This window comes from Pimephales promelas, chromosome 10, assembly GCF_988280905.1.
Source record: "Pimephales promelas chromosome 10, fPimPro1.hap1.1, whole genome shotgun sequence".
In the NCBI taxonomy this organism is placed as follows: domain Eukaryota; kingdom Metazoa; phylum Chordata; class Actinopteri; order Cypriniformes; family Leuciscidae; genus Pimephales; species Pimephales promelas.
This window is the reverse complement of record NC_142778.1, coordinates 29,503,118-29,528,555: the sequence shown is the minus strand read 5'-3', so window position 1 is coordinate 29,528,555 and position 25,438 is coordinate 29,503,118. Positions and strand designations below refer to the sequence as shown.

Genomic DNA, 25,438 nt, shown 5'->3' with positions numbered 1-25,438 from the left:
GATAATGAAGCACAAAGCATGACTATCATCAGTTTAAAATGGTAGTTTACACTCTTAAAAAAAAAGATTCTTTATTGGCATCTATTTTACACTTTTTGTGTGCAAAAAACAAACAAAAATGACGATAAATAAACTTTATTTCAACTATTCATTTCCTTCTCTCTGGGCGATCTATTGTTGTACGTCACATGCATCACACATCACGTCGCTTGATAAAGTTAAGATTGAGCCACTGTAGTCACTTGGACTATTTTAACGATGTCTTTAATAACTTTTCGAGGCCGGCAAGTTTCAATTTCTCAAGAAGCCTTTGGACTTAGTATGGAGGAGTGATCCAGCTCTCAGATTTCATCAAAAATATCTTAATTCGTGTGCCGAAGATGGGGTTGGAACAACATGAGGGTGAGTAAATACTGACAGAATTTTCATTTTTGGGTGAACTATCCCTTTAAGAAAACGGTTATTTTAAGAAATGATCAACAGGTTCTTTCAAAACGGTATCGCCATTAAAGCCACCTTTTGGAACCTTTATTTTTAAGAGTGTACAGTACTCACTCACATTGTCTTGTATTTCATGTAAAATAATCAATTAGATTCAAGTATTGTTTATGGGTGAAAAAAATCGCAGGTGAGACAAAAAGCAAAACGATATTATGCGAATACTTTATTATCAATGTGTGATTGGTGTTAGCTTTTCATCTGGATATTAATAGTATATGAAAACTATCCACCAAAACCAGACTCTTCCTATTTTTGCTGTATAATTTTTCAAATTGGTATTGAAAGATTCTGTATCTTTATAGATATTTATATATATAATATATAAGCCAAAGTGCGTTTCCCGTTTTTTCCTCTTGTCCATGTACACATTGCACCATACATAAATAATTACATCGTAAAAATGACTCCAGTATTTACAAGTATAATATATATTTCATATAATATATAAAACTTTATATTAAATCTAAGTAGATGATATTTGGGATAGTTTGTGGAGTCCGAAAGTCTCTCAAGTCCGTGTGTTTGTGTGTGTGTTATCTGTGGTTGTTGAGCAGAATCTCGAGCCAGCACGGGCAGGAAGTGATGAACTGGCGGGAGTAACAAGGGCCCCAGCCCTTCGCAAAGCTGATGCGCACACTGTTCGGGTCATACGGTCCATCTAGCAGCTCGGACTCGGCCCCCTGCCTGAGCATGGATGAGCGTTCGTAGTCGAACACTTTGATGGAGTAACCAGGCATCACCTTGCGCACCACCAAGCTACGGCTCCCCGGTACGTCCAAAGTAGGCGAGTTGACAAAAATGGGGTGCTGGCTGCGGTTGTAGGCCCAGACTCCGTCCGGCTCTTTGCTGAGGAGCAAGCCGTATCCGATCTTGCCGCGCGTCCGTTGCACGGTGCTGCTGCGCTGGTCCAGGCTCAGCTGGCCGAGGCAGAAGCCCGTGCCTTGAGGTAGGTCATAAAAAATGCTGACAGCTGGCTGGTACACCATATACAGGCGGCCCACCCGTGTCCGATGCTCCCAGTACGCCACGTTACACCAATGACTCTGTTTGGGGGCATCAGGTGACAGACTGGCATCTGAAACAAGAAAAGACAATGGGTCTGTCATTAAGCTAAACATGTGCTGGCCAGAAAGACGGTGTTATTATGTGGAGTTGAATGCTGCACTGTTATGTGTTGCCTCAAGAGGGCACTACTTCAAAACTTAATTCATTAAAGTTGTACACTAGTAAACTACGGGCAAAAGAAAAGTTGAAGGTGAGTAATGGTAAAACAACAATTCACACATTAAACAGAACAACTAAAACCCTCCAAGCCCTCCATTCACTTTTATGGCATGGGAGTTTGTCAGTGAACTGCCTATGTTGCCAAACCCAGAGTGTCTATCTCAGCCAAACACACACCTAATGGTTTCCACAGGGCACGCATTGTGTATATTTCTGCCCGCTCTTTCTTAATCCGGGGAGAAAGTATTTGTGGAAGGGGGGGGGGGGGATTTGGAAAAGCTGTGAGCTCATATCCGGCAACAACTCCCTCCCCCGTCTCTATTTTCTTCCACATTCCTGTGAGTGGGTGATGGTGATGATGGCTTGGATGGAAAGGGTGCGTCTCCTCCCTGCCAGCTCCCGCTGTGGGCTTGGGGACAGCTTTCAGCTCCCTGACAACTTAGTGCAAGTCTGTGACCTCCTGACCCCTCAGGCTTCACGCTATCAGCTCAGATTAACTTGCACACTGAGTGATGCTATTATTTTGCTCTTGAGAAGCTATTGGCAGGGATACTTCAAGGGCCAGGTCTATGGTTCCTTTACATTCACTCGCTGTGACTCCCAGGGGCGAACAAATGCCCGGGTCATTAAAGGAATAGTTCACTTATGTCGTTCCTAACCTGCATGCTGTAAGTTTAAGAACATGTATGAGACAGTTCATAGTGACTGTCATGTTCCAAAAAGGACATCACATACACACACACACACACACACACACAATAAAAAAAATCTATAGAACCCTAGGGTTATTGATTTTAAAGAACACTTTATGCCAAAAAGAATCTATATAAGGAGAAGTGTCTTAAATGATTGCATAATGCTTTCATTTTTAACAGGTTATTTTATTTTTATGTAACTTGATTGTACTAGTTTGAGTAATTGTACAAAAAATATACATTTTTAATCATACAAATCATATATCTTTTTTTGTTTACTTCTCATTAATGCTGTGTTTTTGGAGATATAAAGTACTTTTGTATCCATATACCACACAATTCCTCAACTACACCATTAGCTTGCATATATAATATTATTTTTTATGACACATTGCATTTATGCTCTAGTACTAGGCCTTCATTTCTTTATTTCTGTGTAAAGATTTTCAGATTTATGGCGGATTTTTATTTTATTTTATTTTTTGACACATATTTTTAGTAATATGTATATATATATATATATATATATATTTTTTTTTTTTCCACATTTCCCATTCATTTCAATGTGAGGTCATATTGACCCTGAAGACCAGAAGTGTAAACATTTTTTTTTTTACATACATTCAGAACAACCGAATCAAGCCCAGTTTTTTTGTGTGTGTGAATAGATAGATAATGTATGAAAAGTCACAAAATCTTATTCCACTGAGATGAAGGGAACCTTTTTTTTAAAATAAAAGTCGATTGGGGTCTTAACAGACCCCATGACCCAATTGAAGGCTACAAAAAATTCACCACTGCATCACTAGTTGCAGGTTAGATAACATGAAACATTGTTTCTTGTGTGCCTGTTGACCAAATGAAGAGCCCAAAGATTTAGGTATGTTCCTCAAATTTTGAAGAACATAGTGTATAATGTATAATGTCTGTAGGGTCAATATAAATGTATTTGGTTGTTTAATGGTGCATAAAGATTTTTCTTCAAAATTCTCTCTCATTTTCACAGCATTGAGTTTGAAACCACATAAAGATGAATAAACAATGGGAGAATGTTCATTGTTGGGTAAACCATCCCTTTAACCAGTGCCAAGACCTGATGTAGTAGAGGCACAATAATTGACCCCATAAATCAAATAAGACAATCAATGCAAGCACACACACACACAGACGCACACACACAAACAAACCTACAAATTAAATGTACGAGAACTGCTGCCTATTCAAGCACAACTGTTTGGATATGAGGAATCAGGATCGACTTTCTCTTAACACGCACTGAAATGGCCCCTCGCACTGGGCCCCTACGTGTTAAAATTACAGAATTCCTTACATCCTCTGAGCTTGCAAGGTGGTTTTTCTGCCTGAATGGTCTAATGGAACCATTGAACTAGCCCTTTACATCCAAAAACACTTCATGGAGAATATTGTAACTAAATCAAAATAATTGTGCAGATCTCCGCAAGTATCTATATCAGTAACTCTATGTTAAGTTAAGAAAAAAGATACAGGAAGACATGTTTCCAGCTATGCAGCCTAATGAGGGCTGAATTCGAACTTATACCCAAAAAATGAAAACTAATGCTAAAGTGCTGTGATATGATTAATGTCATACCCCCCCCCCCATTCTTATGTGAGCTGGAGGGAAAAGGGGGGTGGTTGAGTCTGAACTGCCTGATTTCTGGGTTTAAACAGAGGTGCAAAGATTAAAGGTTAATAATCTATTTAATGTTTAGCTTGGGAGCGAACAATGCTCAGCCCAGAGACCGGCCCTTTTCCTGAGGGTGTTGTGCATGTGTGTTCATGTGTTTTAAGAATATTAGAGCTGAAGAGAATATCAGCCAATGTTTGTGTTTGAGAGAGGAGTGTGTGTTTTGGCTGTTCTCGCCTGAGCGGTGCCGTGTGAGTGTGTGTCAGTGGGAAAGGAGATGGGGAAGGAAGGGAACAAATCGGGAAGACTCATTAGAATCTAAGAACTCAAAACCAAACAGTGCCATCTCTTTGTTTTTCAGATTTAGTCTTCCTTAACACTCCCTGCTGAAATATCCAGCCTACGATAGCTTTGCAACATGGTAGCTGGTTTTTAGTTGGTCTAAGCTGGTATAACAGCAACAAAGACCTACGTTTTTTTAACTTAACTGGCATTTTTAGTAGAAATCAAACAAGTCATTTATTTGCACAATTCATCTCAAGATAATTTTCGGCCTTTGACAGAAAGTTAAAGGCAGGGTAGTGTCCTGATAAAAAATGTTGTTATGCTGGTTAAGTGGTGTAAATGTATTTATATTTGTTTTGTTGAATGCAATGATATTGTGTGTGTATGTATATATATATATATATTTGATCCGAATGCAATTATATTCGGCCCTATCTGCCAGTCAACATATGCATTTCCATATCACCGCCCATCCTGTTTGCGCAAACATCACACGTCATCTTTGTGTTTCATGCTACGCCATAACTACTGTAATTTGGAAGACATGGAAGTGGTTTGTGACTCGATTTTATGTGTTTCAATTGCAATGCTATCAACGCCGCAATTAATCTGCAGCAGTAGTCAGGTGGAACAGGTCAGTGCTGTTCAAGTTGTTTACGTTCATTAATATTGTAATGTTATGTGCTTTGAGACATGAGGTAGTTTAATGCCGTCTCTCGTCTCGCAATGCTTTGCAAACCCTGCTGTGCTCGTTCATGTTTTGAAGAAGGCGTGGCTTGTAGAGTCCTCCGAATGGAGGGTGGGAGCTTATGCTTTCAAAGCTAACTTGCTATTGCTAGATACTCCAAAAATTGCATAGCCTTTCCTACCTTTAAATGATTGCACCGCGTAATAGTGTGTTTGTGTGTGCGTGCATGTGTTCAGGTAGAAGCTGGAAAATGCATATCAGCAAGCGCACAACAAGCAGGATACAAGAGTTCCTGTCTCCCCTTCCCTGAAGGCCTCACTCATGAGTCAGTGAAGAGCCTCTGACGAGCCGCCAGAGCTGGAAATGCACTTACATAGACCAGGAAAGACAGACAGACGGATGGCACCACGGCTCTAATCGCAGCCAATGATGGTACTTTAGTATAATAAAAAGTCAAAAAACACAAAAATGGTGTGCACATCCCAGACACCCAACTAAGTGATATAAACAAATAAAGAAGTCCACACACTAAAAATTACTGCTCCAAAGGTTTTTTTAAAAGGCAACGATTCGACCCTTAGGTCTTCATCATGCACAATACAAATGTAGAGTGAAGTCAACTTTAAATAGACACAGGTGATCACCTTAATTGGGCACACACACACACACACACACACACAAAAATCATATGACAAATACAAGTAACGTGACAAACACACACAAATGTAAATCATTTAGTCATCCACGTACTGGTTGTGATATTCCAAATCCCGATACATGGTACTATTACCTGTGCTTCCACTCGTGTGATTTATCTAATTCGTTGTCCTCGTGGTCTTGCATACATGAGTAAAACATTCAGACAATTACACACTCGTATTAGTGAACATCGCAGTAATGTTCATTAGAACTGGGAATATGCGCAGTCCCATTTTTCTTATTTTAGAAAATAGGCCATAACGTCAGCGCTTTGCAGTATATTGGTATACAAAAGGTTACAAAATCCTCAAGAGGGACTTGTCTTGTGACTTATATTGTCATGTTAGTTGTATTTAGGCTTGTTTGAGATGCGCCTTGCCTCGTTTAAATTGTATGCGAGAGTAGGCGGCTGCAGTGAGGGGAGGAGTGAAAAAAGTGCAGGCAAGCTGGACGGATCTCGCTTCTCGCAGTGGATCTGACACCTGAGACTGATATCGCGGGATTCACGCCCATGGACGGAGTTGCTAATAAACTGGATGTAGGCCTAATTTAAGTTCAGTTGCAGTTACAGATTAGTTTTTTATTGTTTTTTTTTATATATATATATAAATTACATTGCACAACCCATAGAGATCGCACTGTCTTTGCGAGTGTTTGCGAATATTCACACATTAAGGTTATTCACACAATTAAGGTGATCACCTGTGTCTATTTAAAGTTGACTTCACTCAATACATTGGTATTGTGCCGGATGAAGACCTGAGGCTCCTTTGGAGCAGTAATTTTCAGTGTGTGGACTTCACACTTCTTAATTACTTTAGTATAATTTACTTTAGTATAACCTCATTTAGGCTGCATTCACTGCAGTGAGTAGGTGTTAGTTCAAAGGCGGTGGGGATCTCAACTCATGTACCTTAATGACTCAGCAATGGTTTAGTTAACAACACTTAAGCGCTGTGGGCCCATCACTTTGAGCACAAATAATAATGGCAGACTAAGTGCTAGCTTAAGTGAGAACACCTCAGAGCTCTTCAGTTTTTCTACTTTTTCGCATTTTACTAGGGGTGGAAGACAAAAGCTGGGAGCAATTACGCCGCTCTGCCTCTGCGTTCATTTAACCCCAGCACCTTTCAACAGCTCGGTTTACCCATTAGAAAGGTAGAGTGTGTTATTATTGTTATTACATTCTCAAAACTGTCTCCGCCAGTGTCAATCTCTTAGGAGACACACGCTGTCATCGGCTCCAAGGGGATGGTGGCGTCTGACCCCTTCCCGAGCTCAGCTGGAATGACTGAAAAAACACTAATATTCACAAACACGCTGTCATGCTGCTCGTGTGCTGTAACACACGAAAACGACATGGTTGAAAACAATCAACGTCTACTTCTAGTGACAGTTCAAGAGTGTCTATTACTCTGCACATAGCCCACAAGGGCAAAATTTGTTGAAAACCTGACAGTTGCTTGAGGGATAAAATTATATTAGAGTAGTAAATCGCTCAAAGGAAAGCTAACATGTCCAGCTGAGATCAAAACAACAGCGAGGCCCTTGTTGACTTACAAAACGAGAGCTTAAGAAGGCTACGAGACTAAAGGTTACTTTGTCAGAAGGCTAAAGTCTTTTATTTAGTCTCCATTTTGTTTTCAGACAAATACCAGCCCTTGAAACTAACAAAACACACAAACTCAGCTAGACAGCCACAGAGGTATTTCCTTTGAAATTCAGAGCTTGTATACAATGCTCTGGTGGACGTGCTACTCGAACAGTAAGGTAAACATGCAATTCACAGTCCGTTCTCAGGCCAGACGGCCACGTTCGCATTAAAGAAAAAAGCTGGACTGGACTGTATTGTGGTATATAAAGTGTGCGGCAATTAGCGGGCAGAACTGCTTTACGTTATTTTCATGTGCAACAAGGAAACGTGGAGTAATGCAAAAACACGGGATGTGTCCCAGACAAGTCAAAACTAGGAATAACTTGTTAATAAGGGGTGTTGGTTGTTAGGTACAATGTTAGGCGGAGTTTAGTTGTTTGCGGTTGCTAAGCGATCGTGCAAGAATTCGACTGATGTGCACTTGTTCAGTCACACATGTGTATATTAACTATTTTGAAGTAATTCACACACGTGTATATTAACTATTTTGAAGTAATTCACACATGTGTATATTAACTATTTTCTGCACCTGGCTCTGGGCTAATAAAGGCCTTTTGAAGCGAACTGATGCATTTGTTTAAGAAAAATATCCATTATAATATAATGGGGAAGCTTATAATATACTTTATAAGCTAAATTAACTAGCTTCCAACAGACAGCCGTACGCATCGAAAGAGTGACCTCTATTCTGACAAAATGCATGATACATCGATGAATGCGGAAGCGCAGAGGATAGAGTAAAACAAACCACCGGTCAGCAATTAGAAGTCTAAAATGAGATTTTTTTTAAGAGAAATGTTTGAGGATTTCGAAACAAGCTTGAGTTTGAAATTATGTATGAAAAAATGTGGACCATACGTTAATCATATTGTATTTCAAACAACGTCTCGCGTTACGTTTTTGCAGATGCACAGGAGCAAGACTACAATTGAGGTGGAACAACTAAAAAAAAAGGCAGAAAAAGTGATTTGCAGGATCTGCTAGCACACACACCACACCACAAAAAAAGAGAAAAAAAAAACTTTTTGGGGTGAGTTGAAGGTAATTAACTCTAAGTACAAAAAAGGGGACTGATTTCAATGGTGATACTATGTGATTATCCACTAATGCTTTTAAAAACACCATGCAGGGAGGAGAAAAGGCAAGAAAAGAACCGCCTCGGGGTAAACACACGTCCATAGAGCTCTGGGCAGATCCAGAGCGAGAGAAAAATCGAGAGGAAAAACAGCAGCTTGTCATCTCTTCCCACCAAACTACAGGCCCACATCCCTGTCTTTTTCATCCCCTCTAATCCAGGGAATTCTGAAAAGATGAACTCATTCCTCCACAGCACTCCTGCCAGACCCTTTAACCAGAGAGGGAAACAGAGAGACAGGACAGAGAGAGAGAGAGAGAGACAGTTGCTTTGGAAATTATGTGATCCTAACATTCATGGCAGCGAAGCTTTCTTGAATTGAACTGAACTGAGAGAGAGAGAGAGAGAGATGGAGAGGGAGGGAATGGAGGGGGAGTCTGAGTCTCTTATCCTGTGCCAAGGATTAGATTCCCTCCAGCTATTAGACTGTACCACTGCGCTGACAGGCAGAGGGGGAGAAAGACAAGAGAGTGTTTATGTGAGCGGGAGAAACAGAACAGTGAAGTTTTATGGTGGACAGAATTCATCTTTTGACGCCACTCTTGACAGGCCTGGGCATTCTTCTTCTCGCTGGGGTCAGAGAGGGAAGCTGGAAATACAGTTGCCTGGACTAGGGGAAAAAGTGAAACATAACAAACAATGCTGGAATACTTTCCTCCCTCTTGCCTCTCTTTGGTACGGCTCTGATTTTTTAGACAACTATCACCACAGGGCGACTTACAACACACTAACGGGGCACATTTAGGCTGGCGTCTGTGCTATCTCTGCCATCAAAGACTGCTTTATCAGCCAGACGCACTAACTGGGGCGGCACTCTCACACAGATGGGTTTCTTTCTCTTTGACCCGTTCTCCTTTTCTTTCCTTCACTTCATTAATTTTAGAGTCTTTACTATTTTCTCAGGCTCCTTGTTTCCATTGCTGGGCTATAAAGTGGTCAGACAACATTTCTAAAAAGGCGGGGGGAAAATCAATGGAATCATGCATAGTGCACAACTTTCTATATCGTTTCTGTGAAAGGAAAGGAAACTATTGGATTAAAGACACCGTGACATCTGTATGCCAGTACTAATTAAACTTTAGTAGATATACATATTTAAAATACAACAAGTTGTTTTTCCTTTCAGGAAAACAGACCATAAATACTGACCCTGTTTTGTACTACACAGATTTTTGCCCAATCAAATGCTCTCTAGAATGACAATGTGCTTTCCTTTACCTGCAACCGCCATCAGGGAGCAAAATCATGGTTCATATCTGTGACATAACTAAAGCTAATTGGTGATCTCAAAAAATAGCATATGTCCTGCCCCAACTTCCTGTTTATATAGGAAATACATCAACACTGGAATTAAAACTGTTCATCGAGCCATTTTACAGATTCTGTAATGGCGATAAAGTTAAAAAATGAACAAAGAGTAAAAACAACATTCACATAGGGCTGCACAACTGACACAATTGTTGATTACTTAGTATAGAAATCATGGTTTTTAATTTAGCTTAATATAATTTTTATTAAAATTAAAGGTACAATATGCAGGATTTTTGCAGTAAAATATCCAAAAACTACTAGGCCAATGTTATATATTTTGTTTAGTTGATTACTCACATTATCCCAAATGTTTCCAACTATTTGTAAATCGTGAGAAAATTGTGATTTTTAACCAAGGAAACAGGGGTAAGGAGTCACCAGTCAATGACGTCATATCCGCGTTACCTCCGGTTTCTGCCAGGTTTGACCTCGTACTGCAATAGTAACCATGGCGACAGACGTGGACAACTGGGTCGGTTACGCCCGTTATGCGTGCTCAACAGCGTGAGCGTCCCTAGCAGGGTTTTGTTCAATCATTATGGACCATGGCAAGCAGACTTTGAGACAAAAAGAGGACAAAAAACGAAGATCAACATCTTTCGAGATGCCGAGAGCTCCACGTCCGTGACTAACTTCGACTTGACAGAGACGCGAGTGTTGCATATTACTTGAGCAAACAGGTGAGCAAATTAATGTATGTAAAACTAATCAATGTTATATAGTTCAAAATGATGAAAACTTAGAATATGATATTCTCTAATGTTAATCTAGCTTAGTCTAATGCAGCCAACAAACAACCTAACTAACAACATTCAACACACACAAATGCCGTATAGTGTGATAGTGAAACTGTTAGAGCAAGTGAAGCAGCGCTGCGTTACCTCAAGTTTAATTCCTCTAATAAACTGACCTGTGTGAGTAATTCAGCACTTGCGTGTAGTTCAGTAGAATTAAATGTCCTTATTCCTTTATATCCGCGGGACTCGCGTTGCGTGTGGCGCTGGTATACGTCTAGCAATCGCGCCCTGCTTCATACTACAGTCATGTTAAAAACGTCAAAGTATTCACTCATCCATAAAAGAGCCATCAGCTTGACGACAAGATCCATAATTCTGCTTAATGCGTAATATACGTCATTAATATACGCCTTTGTTATTGTAAGAGGTTAGCGACCCCTGGTGGCGAAACAATCTTGCATATTGTACCTTTAAAGCAGGAGGTATTATTTTGTCCAGATCAAATCGGCAAATCTACTTTTCAAATCTACATTTCACATAGATAATAAGTAGTCACTGCATTTAAGCTTTTACTTGTTACAATGCAGGTTTACTCCTGCCATAAAAAACCTCACATGCGAGACAACAGGACGAGATAAAAATGAAATGCCATAATCAACTTTTCAAGACTCATTGCAGAAACCATAATTATTATTCATTTTTCCATAACTTGTGCAGCCCATAATTAGGCCAAGAAAGGACTATGCAATCTCAAGAAGTTTTGAATTTATTACAATGCAAATGAACAGAATTCACAGCCTAGAATTACAGACTGCAAGCGGATTGCACTGCAAATGGCGAGCACACATTTTAATCCCTTCGCTATGGCTCTATTGCGTTAATGACGACTTGGTCAAATGTGTCCAAGATTCACACCTCAGACCCATATGAAGCAGAGCTTAGCTTGTCAGATTCACTGAGTAACGCTGCTGCCCTGTCTCTCCGGATTCCTTAACACTCGCTAGTGTTGACATTTCAACACATGGGCCATCTGAGCCCAGAGCAACAAATGAACGAATATGCGGTCTTCCCAGGTCAGATTGCTGGGCCTCAGCAATGATTTCCACAGCCGAGTCAAACGGTGTGAAGACCCACAGATCTGTGTACTGATCTCCACGGGTGAGACTTAGACTGGGGGTTCCAAACCGAATTCCTTTACCATGAGAACAGACGGGGCAGTGTGAAGGACAAACTCCCAGAAATACAAACCTTCTACAGCTTGCTCGCAACTTCACACTGCTGCTTCTTCTATAGGGCAGTGTGGGCCAGGTTATTAGTTTGTGTTTGTATGGGAATGTTTACCACATTCTAGGTGCGATAAAATAGATTAAAGGTGATTCTGCACAATATCAAGAGTTTTAAGAAGCCATGAATATAGGGATACAAATTCTGTAATTAATTTCTCTCATGTCGTTCCAAACCCGTAAGACTTTCATTCATCTTTGGAACACAAATGAAGACCTTTTTGATGAAATCTGAGAGTTTTCTGTCCCTCTGTTGGCAGCTACGCGCCTACCGCTTGCTTCAAAAACTTCATAAAGAGATTGTAAAACTATTCCATATGAATCGAGCGGCTGTCCAAATTTTTCTGAAGAGCTTTATATGATGAACAGGTTGAATTTAGGCTTTTATTCACATATAAACATTCATCAACTCACACATCAGTTGTAATAAGCAGAAGCTCAAGCATGTTCGCTTGATGTGTCGAGAACCAATGAGGTTCATTCTTGTGTTACGCAGCAAGTTTGAGCTTCCGCAAGAACCAATGAGATTTGTTCTCACGCATCAAGCAGGTTCAGTTGAGCTTCTGTATATGTTTGCCAATCGATCATATAAATTAAATCTGTTTATCATGTATAAAAAACATAAAAACGCATAAAAGCATACTCATAAAAACGCTCAAGCATAAAAACGTAGTAGTTTCAATCTCAAAAAGATCTTCAAATGTGTTCTGATGATGAACGAAAGTCTTTCGGGATTAGAACGACATGAAGGTGAATAATTAATGACCGAATTTTCGTTTTTGGGTGTACTAACCCTTTAAGCCATGAAGATCTGATGAACTATGAAACCCTTCCTCTAATTACTCATCTGTAAGTTGTTAGTCAAAACTTAAATCCAAAGCAAATTACATAGTATACTTCTTATGGGGACACTCCAGCTTATGAACCTACAATCTTGCCAGAACTTTTACACCACCGTCTAAAAATCAACCCCTTATAACAATAACTAATTACAACAATTTTAACTTTGATGCTGCAAAGACTATCACAAATCAGTCTCACAGATTGGACATGCATTTGGAGACTTTTAAAGCAGTGGAATTCACAAAAACAATGTTCAAAAAAGGCAAGTACATGTATATAAAAACACATATGCATGACAAATTAATGTAAAACATATTGACTACACAGCAGGCCAAATAACGTCAACTATCCAAAAACTCTCTCCCACTGGTTCCAGAGCAATCCTTTTTGTTATTCAAGGAAAAGGAAAATACAAGATACTCTATTATCCAAGTGATTATGATCTATTAAGTGTAACTTATCAGAAAAGCAGATTTAGATTACCGCAAATATCCCTGTCATAAAAGATATTTGCCATATATTAATGGAAAATGGACTCTGGCAGCTGAGCGTTACACAGCAGGTACGGTTTCAGAGTATGGAGTCAGGCCAGTGGGATTCAGACAGTTCTCGATCTCAGCTTAATTTAGGATGAAAGCTGTGTATTTGGATACAGCTCATCTGCAAGGTGATGGACACATACTCAGCTCAGATGATGGCATGCTATTGATCGGCCCAATGGATCATAAACACTCAAGCCAATGCATCCTGACAGCCGTGCCGTCTTCGCCTTCTGTTTCAATCACAAAAGCTTGAAGCCACACACATGCGGGAAAGCTACGCAGCTGCTTTCTAAAACAAAGCAAACTGTTTATTTTGCCCTATTAAAAATGCACAGGTGAGCACTTCAAATAGTTTGTGAGGTTTCTGGCTTGTCAACATGAATGAAGAGACAGTTAAGGCTCCAGGGCTTGTCGATATATACTGAATACTCACAATATATTCTCAATTATTTCAACAATAAATGAACAGATTTTAATGTTTTTTTGAAAGATATCAAGAGTTAGATAAATAATCAATATTAAATATATTAAATAAGTAAATACTGGTGTTTATCACCATGTGTTACTACATAAGTGCATAAAAATTTGATTATAGTCATTCTTGTTTATTAAGAAAAAAATGTTAAACTGTTCTTTAAGAATTTACAAACACATATTTATTAATGTACAGTATTAAATATAATTAAAAGGAAAATTATTGAGATATATTATTTTTTTTAACAAGCTCTAGAAGGCTTACATTAAGAAAAGCTTGTAAGGTCGACCAAGACAAAGCAAACAGATAGACTGAAATAGCCAAGCGCCAGTGACAAAGCCTTGAGGCACACCAGTACCATATACTTTAACAGACACTCCCCTTAGACATGTTTACTCAATATAGGGTTGTCAAATGTCCCAGTACTACCAGTACAAAAGAAAAAAGTTGGCATTACCAGCATTTCTGCAGTACCGGTATTACAGAGTATATTTGGCACGCTCTGATTGACGCTCCTTTCAAATGCTCTCTTTTGTGTTTGTTTTACAGTGTGCTTTTTAAAGCGCTGAGCACTATAGCCAATCACTATCATATCTGTTGAGCATGTGAACGCAATACTAGTCAGTAAGTTAGTCAGAATGCGCTTACTGCTGAAAGTGCACAAGGTTTTTTTTTTTTTGCAACACGAGCTGCACACACACTCCTTTCATTGTAGCCAACAAAATGTAAACACAATTTATTATTTATTGTACAATTAAGACTGCATTTTTTAATTGGCGTTTTCGTGAGAGTGCACAGTGACCTTTAGAAATTGATAGCCTAAGTGATTATAAAGGGTTTTTTTGTTTATTGCCAATTCAAAATCTGAATACAAGTTTAGTTTTTCATGCTGATAAGCACACCACAAGGTTTCTGGATTGATAACCGTATTTGAATGCGTGACTGAATCGGAAACTGTGTTGATTGACAGTGATAACCAATGGACAAGACAAAATGGGACAACATTTTACTTAATTCAAAAGTACTTCAACAGATTTTGCTCTGGTACCGAAATTTTACCGAAACAGTATTTGGTAATGACCGTAATTTTGGTACCGTGACAACCGTAGCTCAAAATCCATGAAATATCCCACAATAAGCAGAAGTTAATAGGCTTGTTTACTGTGGGCTTTCAAAGTCCTCAATAAGGGCCACTGAGGTATGGCATGAACTCCGCATTGAGGGCTGTAATTGAATTTAGAAAGAGAGACCAAACTCTGGACACAGAGCAAATACATCCAGTTAGTGCGGATCAACTTAGTGTTCCTCTTGCTCTCTGGTGCTTACAAATCCTGTTTTGTGTCTCTGAGGGAGTCTTTTGTTCCACGCTTAGATTGACCAACAGGGCAAACTAAAACAGGTACAGTGTGCTTCGTCATACCACTAATCACATCAGAGAATGTGCTGCGGCTAAGTGAGTGAAAGAGTGAGTGATTGCAGTTTGATCGCCAGGCCCGACTCTCTCTGCCTCTCTCTATCTCTCTTTGAAAACATCCTGCAAAGATTTATATCTGAAAGTGCACCATATATAAAGTTATTGTCTTTCAAAAGTGAGAGTCGACTCTGAGTCTATGAAATGAATTGTTTTTGAAACGAGTCATTAGCTGTTACATCGTGACGTAGATAGGTCATTGGCCGCTCCCAACAACTGCGCGCGCATACGGAAGTGTAAACTTGAAGGGACGTCTAGAACACATTCAAATACTTCAGCTGAATAACATCATGTCGAGAAGACGCTGTGTTCTACATTGCAAAGACAGTTCAGCCACTTGTTTTCATTGTCCAGGGACGAGCATGTGAAGAATCAGTGGTCAGAGTTCATATTTGCAACGTCTGAACCTTGTGTCCTCATCATTTTAATGACGAATCATTCAAAATTCAAAAACCTAAATGAATTCAAATGTGGATTCGCATTTTGCAAGCCGGTTGTTCCTGAAGGAGGGCTCAGTATCCAGTGTATATGGATCAGGTTCGTCCTCCTCCGAATCACAATCTGTAAGTAATATTAATAATGTTTGCTGTTATGTTTTCTGTAGCATGCACAATTGTTTCATTGGCACAAATGCAATATTGTTTTGTTTGTGTTGTGTACACTCCGCGCAGCTTCTAAGCGGGGTAAAGTTAGTTTTGTTTTTGATATTCACCAGACATTCATTGAAAAATGGCAATTACCTCCTAAACGACTTAGCCAAATATGACTTCGCTCTATATAATAAGCACTGCCCTTCAAAAGCCGCCGCAATGTGAGTTTCGCAGGGAAAGCTTGCTCTTGACGGAAACGCGAGTAAGGGACCGTGTGGAAAGTGCACTTTTTCTGACACGTTTTTTCAAACACTATATACAATTTTCAACACTTGACAAGCTTTAATCCTGGTTATTGGCGTTCCGTTGCCGACAGTCTCTGCCTACAGTTTACCAATAACAACTAACTGGGTCATTTGACCAATCGCCGCAGATTCGCGTCACTCAAAGGAGGTGTTTGGGAAAAATGAATCGTCGAACGAATCATTTGGGAGTCGTTGAGCAAATCAGTTAAAAATAAATACATATTATAAGACAACTAAAGTGTTTTTTATCCTTGCATGCACGTTAAACTGTTTTTGGGAACTCCTAAAACAAAAATAGGAACATTTCAAATGCTATGATAGGGGCTCTTTAAGAATGGCAGACGGATCCTTCTAGTGACTAGAATAAGTTGACTATTTTGCAATACCAAATTCAATTATTCAAGTAACTTTATTGACTTCTGTGAGGGTATAATAGAAGTCCCCCTTTTGGACATGCATATACTGCTTGGTTAGTCTGAATAAAATTTCCATAATTTTAAGCAGCAAACTCATTCTGGAAAAATCTGAAAGTGTGCCCTTCAACCCTTTTGATCGTAGCACCCGTTTCTAAAACAAGAGAATGTCATCATTGCTTGGCCAAACTTGTGGAAAGAAAGAAAGGAAGGAAGAAACAGAAAAACAAAATTGAGAAATGAAACATTAAGAAGTTTTTTTTGACTTCTTAATGTTTCATTTCTCAATTTTGTTTTTCTGTTTGCTCATTACTCATTGCGCAAATGCAGTGTGACAAATGTATCCAGTGTGAGAATAACATTACGTCAGAAAATTACTCACAGTATCTAGAAGACATACACAAAACTGAAAGCAATAGTTCACCAAAAAAATCACAAAGAAAGAACGATAAAAATGACGGTGAGTGAATTTGAGTGAACTAATCATTTAAAGACTAGCGCTCCTTTGTCCCCCATACACCAAGTCTGTTTCTCCATGCACGCTCTGTGTCTCTCTCTTAATGAAGGTTAACGTGAGGATGTCGGACTCCATGGGCCCCTGCAGTTAATCCACACAGTGCATTCTGCAGGCAAGAGGAATGCGTTGGCTCTCCCAGTTTTAAAAATACTGGCTGCCATAGGTCCCCACACAACTGTCAATGTTCCTCTGGGGAGGAAGGGGGGAAAACATTCTTCACTTTATTTTAGCTAGGCAATCAAACCGCAGGCCTAAATCACCGCTTGTTCGCCCCGGTGCCAGACTAGGGAATTTATAATCACCGGGAATCCGAAACTGGTTGGAAAATAAAAACGGCCTTTGCATCTACTACTGCCATCTTTTTTTTGCCAGCTGAGGCCGAACGCAAAAGCTTTTACGGTGACGGTCGCTCAACGGAGTATTGTTCCCCCTTCCTCAGCCTTGAGAGGAGGCTCGCTAAAACACTAAACTAACAGTTGGACATTCCATACATTTTTAATGGCATGGCTGCCTCTTTATTTGTTTCCCTAACCCCGTGGCCCGGACTGAATGAATGGCTCTATTGGAGGAGGCAGGCAGGCGCAGCGGCATACAGGGTGGAGGGAGAGGAGAGATGGGCTGCCCAAGCCTTCCCAGAGCGCATTGCAGGACTCGATCACTCACTCATTACTGGGTGGAGGTGGGGAAAGTGAGGAAATGATTACCTGTACAAATGGCCAGGATTTTTTCACAACCTCTTCAGGCGTGTCTTTTAAAATGGACAGGGCATATGCTGGACGATAAATAAGCATGCTTCATGTCACTGCGTAAGCCTGATCTAAAAATGTAAATAATAAAAAAAGGAAAATAAAATAAAATAATAACCCCTGGATTAGAGGACAGATAAATATTGCACCTGCATTTTGAAGCGTTTCTGTAAATGCCTGATTGAAATGAAAGCCACACTCAATTACACACTCAACACTCATTTACAAGAATTGACTCAAAAAGTTATTCTAAAATATGTGAAACTGACATCACAACAATACCGCATAGACAGACAGTCTGAGTTCTTTTGAAAAACAAAAACAAAACTCCAATACGGTTTAACCCTCTGAGGACCAAAAACGCGCCCCCGAGTTTTTATCGCTTTTTCTCACATAGCTGCAACATAAACTTAAAATACTAGTTTTGACATCAATTAGTCAAAAGTCTTGTGGACGCATATTTAGTATGTGTTTTGTGGCCTTATTTCAGAAACTTTTATTTTTAGTTTTTTCAATAACCACACATAAACAATCTTCTCGCAAAAATACAAACATTTACATACATGTTGCTTACATATTATGGTAGCCCTGTTTGTACTAAATAGAGTGTAATTTCACCTGTGCCATTAATGTATTTTTAAGTAACTGAAAAAAGTACAAATGTCAGGGCATGTCAGAACATCTCAAGGACCCCAAATACACCTTGGTCCCCAGGGGGTTAACATCTATATGAATAGCAGTCAAACCATGTGGATAGAAAACATCAAATTTAATCAAATATTCCTAAAATCTAACTCCAATTCCTCATTAAGTTTCTTGTGCTGCTCACACATGTGAAACACAATACAGTTTCAACGAGACATAAACAACATGATGAACGTCTTTCTCAGAATCTGTTGTGGGATACACATTGTTGTGAATATTTCTGCTGTCTGCTATTGGCTGATGAGCATTTGTTTGCCTTGTTTATGCGTGTTATGTAAGGGGAAGAGGAAGTCGGTCATTCAGGACAGGAACACACGATCAAGGAGAACTGATATGGTATAACCATGATGGCACGGCAGCGTCTGTGTTATATTTACATATTGGTGTCGTCAAAATAAAAAAAAAACATAACATGACATGAAATCAAACGAATGCCACACAGACTCGTGTATTCTCACACACGTATTTGAAAGCACATCCTAACTCATCACCTCCAGACCGCTGGGCTTCTCTTCAACATTCCTCAGCTTCCCCTTGCCGTCAAAGGGGTAGTTGAGCAGCGACTGCACTACAAAACCCAGGCAAGCTTTTTAAAACAGGATGTTTGGCTGAGGCCTCCTTCCCCTCAAATAAACAATCCACAGAACCTGATTTTCTGGAGGCAGGGTGGAAGTACTCCAGTCACATTATTTCCACATCCCGTATCCTGGAGCACTTGGGGCCCTGGGGGAGTGTGGGCAGGCTCTGGGGCTGCGGTGGAAACCTGAGGCCCCGTGCCAGGCAACGGGAATAGGGGAGAGGGAGAAAAAAGATAAAAGAAGGGAAAGAGCGAGAGGAGGAGAGATACCAAGGCTGGCCGAGTTGACGGAATATAAGGGGGGAGGGCAAAATGGTGGGCCAGCACTGTCCACCCCACCGACCCTGGCTCATTTTTCACTGGCATAATGTAACTCCGTTACAGGGGCAGGGCAGGGTAGGGTGTGAGTGTGTGGGGCTGCTCTGTCTTTCTGTAATATGGACTGGCATGGGTTTTTAGGAAAGAGAGTGGAAAATGAAACAGTCCCAATGCAGAACTGTTTAGACGCATAAAGTTATACAACTCATCATCATCCGTAGTTTTGCTGTAAATGATGTAATACAGCTGATGTCACTCCCATGATCCTAGTTTACCTCAGCAACGGACCAAATACAGTGCAGTTTAAGTCTTCACATTCAGAAAGGTCTATAATCTTTCTCACATTCAATGGTTTAAAGGAAACCTTCATCCAACAATTCAACTCGTCAACTTACAGACCCTCATTTCTTCAACATGATGGGAAGTTTAATTTAATAGTGCTATTTTAATAATATCAATATACTATTATAGTTATTCATATTTTGAATGATTACATATTTTTATATTTGCTGTTTTCATTTTATTTTATAGTGTAAATTTTTTTGTAATAAGGGCCTTATTAATGTTATGTGCGTTTTGTCATTTTTATTAGTTATTATTTCTTAGGTAAAAATTTTTTTTAGGTAAAATGGTTTCATTTCATTTTATGTTTTGGTTTCATTTCAGTTAATAATCGTATTATTTCAAATGAAACTTATTTCAGTTAGTTGCCAAGGCAACATTTCTTATTTTCATTTAGTTTAAGATTAAGTGACGACAACACTGTTTTGAATATGCAGAAACTCAAATTAAATTTGATAAAGAAAGATTAACTAACATTTTAAACTGTTACACTCAAAATACTGGGGCGATTTTAATTGTGCTTTCACAATGCTTTTTTTTTACTGCTTGATAGTCACTGCATGTATAGAAAAGAGCAGCAAAAATGTTCTTTAAACTTTTGGTGAGTAAAGAATGACAGAACTTTCATTTTGGAGTCAATTATCCCTTTAAAAGCCCAAAGAAATCTGAAAGATTTAGGCATTGACAATGAACAGAATGTACAAGGTATATTCAGGCATCTGCAAGGCAGCTAATAAGTAGAAGAGAAGTCATCACATGCCTTTTTAAGGCTGTTCGAAATCTATGGATGCAATCAAATCAGTGGTAACCAGCACGCCGTCACATGCTTCGATTACTTTGTTTAATTGTTGTACTTCCAAATGCCCTTTTCATGCACTGTAGAAATGAGGTCAGGTCAGACTTAGACAGACTGGCATGTGTGTAGTGCTGCCAGTTTATCAACAACAAAAAAGTCTGTTTTGTGATTCTCCGAGAGGGAAAGTATGTGATTATGCTTGTGTCAGACTATTAGTCAAAACAAAACACATACTGGCCTGTAAAATGGCACTTTTATGAAAACAAAGACGAGAAGTTGTACTATCAATACTGTGATCAGCCAATGGCTCCTTGTGGTACCAATGCTACCTGTTCTGCTCAGCTCGGATTCAACAAATGTAATACTTCATGACGCTAACTCATTTTCCACTGAAATGATGCAAATGTTGCTCTCTGAACCAGCCAGTCTGAGCAGAACCAGAACAGATCCAGAATGGACACCAGCAGTAACATTCTGTCTCTCGCTGGCTTTAATTTTCAGTCACAAAGCTGATCAGTTTAGTAAAGTCCAGCACAGTTGAATGAGGCTGTCGATGATTTCCATTTTTACGTAAGACACAATTAGCCCTAAAACCGTATTCTGGACAAATGTGGGCAAAATAGTTTGGATTTATTTTTAAAAATTACTTCCCTTGATCTGAGCGGTACAAGATTTGCCTACTTTTCCTAAGTTTGCCATCTGAACACACAATATTTTTTAAGTGGGTGAAGAAAAAAACTCCTTAATCTTGTATTTGGGTCAAAAATGGGCATAGAAATGAATGGGAAAAACTGTAATTTAGAGCATTATAAAATAAGACACCCGGTGACAGCAAAGTCACTTCATCTTTAGGTTTTAGCTCTAAGAACTTATTGGAATGATATTTTAATGTAGTTAAAAAAAAAAGATAAAAGTAAGCATAATTTACATAGAAAATTTTGGCACTTTTTGAAGTAAATAAATTCAAAAATACCCCCAAAATAAAAAAAAAAACACCATAAATGGATAGACAAAACTTTTTCGAAGACAGTGATATAACATTTATAATAAATCAAAATTAGAATCACACCTGAGTCCTCTTTTCCCATATTTGTCCACAATTACAGGATTAAGGGTTATAAAGTGAATACGGTTTGAGGGCTACGGATGCCAGCCAGGCTATGATCTACTTCCCAAAAACAGTGAGGGCAGTGTAAACATCACACAGCACCAAGAGAGAACCCAGAGTAAAATTACAGAATACCAAACCAATCTTCTCTATTACCTGACTGAACCTTTCCTCCTCCTCAGGGCCAGAACGGCTCTTCATAAGCCTACCCGCACAGCCTACCCGACCGCTTTTCCTACATTCCCAAGAAAAATAAACACGACAAAACATAATGGCACCACAGGGTTCCTCAGAGGGATGTGGGGTCTCTCTTATAGCGATGACACAACCACAGTGAGTTCTCACTGTGATTGCAACGTTAAAGGGATACTCCACCGGGTTTTCATATTAAACTATGTTATTCCCTTAATTAAGACGAGCTGATGCATACCTCTCTCGTCTCAGTGCGTGCACTCTATCGCTCTGTATTGCCGCAAAACTATGTTAGCACTTAGCTTAGCCCAGTGCATTAAATATGGGCCAGAAAGAGAAGTGACAAAACACTTCCTCGTTTTCCCTATTTAAACACAGTTACTCGATTAGTGTAACTCGACCTAGGCTGGTGACACAAAATAAAACGTTGTGTTTTTCTAAGCGTTTAAAATTGATGACTATATTGTATGGCGGAATACCATAAAAAAGTGCTTTAGAGCACTTCAACTTGGCGCAATAACACCTTCACTCGTGAAAAGTCCTCTTACCGGCTCCCGCTTTGTCGCATGTAACGTTGGCTGCATTGACGGAAATAAGAGGGAGGGGGAGAGCGAGGAAGCGGGAGCCGGTAAGAGGACTTTTCACGAGTGAAAGTGTTATTGCGCCAAGTTGAAGTGCTCTAAAGCACTTTTTTATGGTATTCCGCCATACAACATAGTCATCAATTTTAAACGCTTGGAAAAACACAACGTTTTATTTTGTGTCACCAGCCTAGGTCGAGTTACACTAATCGAGTAACTGTGTTTAAATAGGGAAAACGAGGAAGTGTTTTGTCGCTTCTCTTTCTGGCCCATATTTAATGCACTGGGCTAAGCTAAGTGCTAACATAGTTTTGCGGCAATACAGAGCGATAGAGTGCACGCACTGAGACGAGAGAGGTATGCATCAGCTCGTCTTAATTAAGGGAATAACATAGTTTAATATGAAAACCCGGTGGGGTATCCCTTTAAGGGTATGATCGCATGTAAACATGTTGCGTTTGCTTATTTTTTCCCATCTGGTGACACATTCTGGTGGGTTTATAGGGTGCATCTCTCAGCTGTAAAACTAGAATACGATGATCTGTTTATAAGTTATAACAACCAGTGAGTGTAACCCCTTCAATTCAAAATCATGACAAAACTGTGTCCACCATTATGATCATGCTGACATTCTCTGTCAGCATCAGAAGCACAGAGTACGAGGAGACCACCTCCTCCCAATACAGGGACTTGTGAACCACAAAGATCACAAAAACCCCAATACAGAGAGGAAACAAAAACTCACATGCATGCAGTTATACAGGAAGTAATGAGACCTACTTCAAAGAGCATAATTCTGATCTCCACACAGCCACAACAAGGAGTGAGGAAACAGGTGGGCTGCATTACAACCCCGTCACAGTTACAGAATGTGACTGAAACACACACACACACATTTTTACAGACACACGTGCAGCACATCCCGACCACATGTTTCGACGGCTATGCTTTGAAAACATAGCGAACACTTAATCAATAGCTGTGCGTTGACATAGTGTAGACATCAACTGACAAACACAGTTGCTTTTAAACGAGAGAAACTGCGGGTGAAACGGCGAGCTATAGACATCCAGATATAAACAACACAAACAGACAGAGGTGTACCCAAACACACAGAAGCGCACGCATCACAGACACCAACACAAACATGCAGAAATATTCACACGGATTCCAGAAAAAAAAAGTGCACAAGCGACATTTATGCAGGAAATCTTACAGAAACTAAAAATCTAACGCAGTGCGCTCAACAAACTCATTGAGGCCTTAAGACATCAAAGATCTACTACATAAATAGCCTCAGATGGTCTTTCAAACCAAAACACCAAATTGTCTAAAATCTCGCCCTTGGGCGGCAGGGAGTTTTCATCAGACTCGTTGAGATGTGTTCTGTTGCTATTGTCAGACAGAGTGGATGAGTGTTCAGAGCAGGAGTTACACTCACCCAGGGGGCTGCAATCTGCTCCCTTCCCACCTTCGGGCCCCCTGGCCTCTCTTTTAAGAGCTTTACTAGTTCCTGCATGTGGGTGGGGTGGGATAAGGGACTCAGAGTGGGCGGATGGCCACATGCATGAACGCTTTTAGATCCTAGAGTTTCTTTTCTTTCTTTACAGGTATGGGATAAAGGAAAGGGATGCATTTCCATATCACTCTCTCTATCAAATACATACCTTATGTTGGTTTATTTGAGGAATTTTTAACAAATCCAGCTACTGGCATTTTTGTAAAACTGTTCAAAGCCTCACAACAAATTATTATAAGCTGTACAGAATTTTTTTTTCCATGCTTAATTAACAAGATTTTTGAATACACAGATATTAAAGCTACACTGTGTAACTCTTTTAGTTTATTCTTAGCTAAAAACGCTTAGTTCTTTCAAAAATATATGTGCTCATTAATGTATATTTACTTTGTTCAAGTAATAAAGTATTCTCGCGAGTGTATAACATGCCATTGAAAATAAATACGGGTAAGGGGTTCTAATGTCAGTCGCCATGTTGTCCCTCCATCTTGGAAGTACATTCGCCAAAGAGGGACATACCCGTTAATTCAAGCTTCGCCTTTCGCGTTTACGTTTGAGTTAACACTCATGGACGAGGTTGAACTGGAAGCCGTGTTAATCTTGGACTACATTGGCCACCGTAGGAGTTAAAACGAAATCGGAATTGAGAGGAACAAGATGGTCATATACCTTTTCACCGCTAGATGGGGGTAAAAATCACACAGTGTAGCTTTAATAATCTTGCCAATACATGATTAAAATTCTATACAATTTTGTCTTTAAAAATGACATTTAAAAAACAGTGTTGCTTAACCTTTTTAAAGGTTCAGACCAAACGATGACTATAACTATATTAGCATCGACACCAGCGAACGATATTGTTCTGTTTATTATAGCGTGCACCGCAGTTTTGTCGTCTTCCGCTTTAAATTCTGATTGGCTCTCAATGTTTTTCTCATCCATTAGCTGGAAAAACAAATCTTTCTGAAAGTGATTCAAACGATATAATAATTCAAACGATAATCGTTATAGTTCCGAAATTTTTAAATATATCTTTATCATTACAGTTATCCTAGTTGGTGTAAGCGGTCTTAATAGCTTTAAATTTTACAAATGAATTAAGAAATCACAACATTACAAAAGTACAATATGAAAACTAGCATTAATTTCCCAAACATATATTTAACAGTGATACTATTTTTTTAAATGAGATAAGTGAGCATTAGGTGACGGAATATATATATGTGTATATCCAACTAAAGTGCACACTGATCACCATAATGGTGACTTAAAATAGAGATTTCCTCCTTCTGCTTGTTAGCATAAGGTGTCTTCAATAATGCTCAATCATCACTCAATTAGTCACTTAATTATTTCATTAACTTTCATCACTGGAGTTTGTGCCTTTTTCCTTTTAGGAGAACATTCTGGGAACCAAAATAAAACTATCCGCTGAAAACATTATTAGAACTTCATGGTAATGTTCCCAGAACATTTCCAGCTATTGGGGAAATGAGCATGCATAATTACATACAAAATATAGACGAAAAAACTCCAAT

At 39.4% G+C, this 25,438-nt stretch overlaps 1 protein-coding gene across 1 annotated transcript in view; it reads right to left on the bottom strand.

Moving 5' to 3' along the window:
- Positions 1–644: 644 nt before the first annotated feature.
- The window catches only part of smad6b (SMAD family member 6b), a 32,282-nt gene continuing 7,488 nt past the window's right edge, over positions 645–25,438 (bottom strand). The window contains exon 4 of the mRNA XM_039684191.2: positions 645–1,576. Coding sequence (XP_039540125.2) covers positions 1,035–1,576 — 542 coding nt within the window. The 3' untranslated portion in view covers positions 645–1,034. The remainder of the gene's footprint in view (positions 1,577–25,438) is intronic.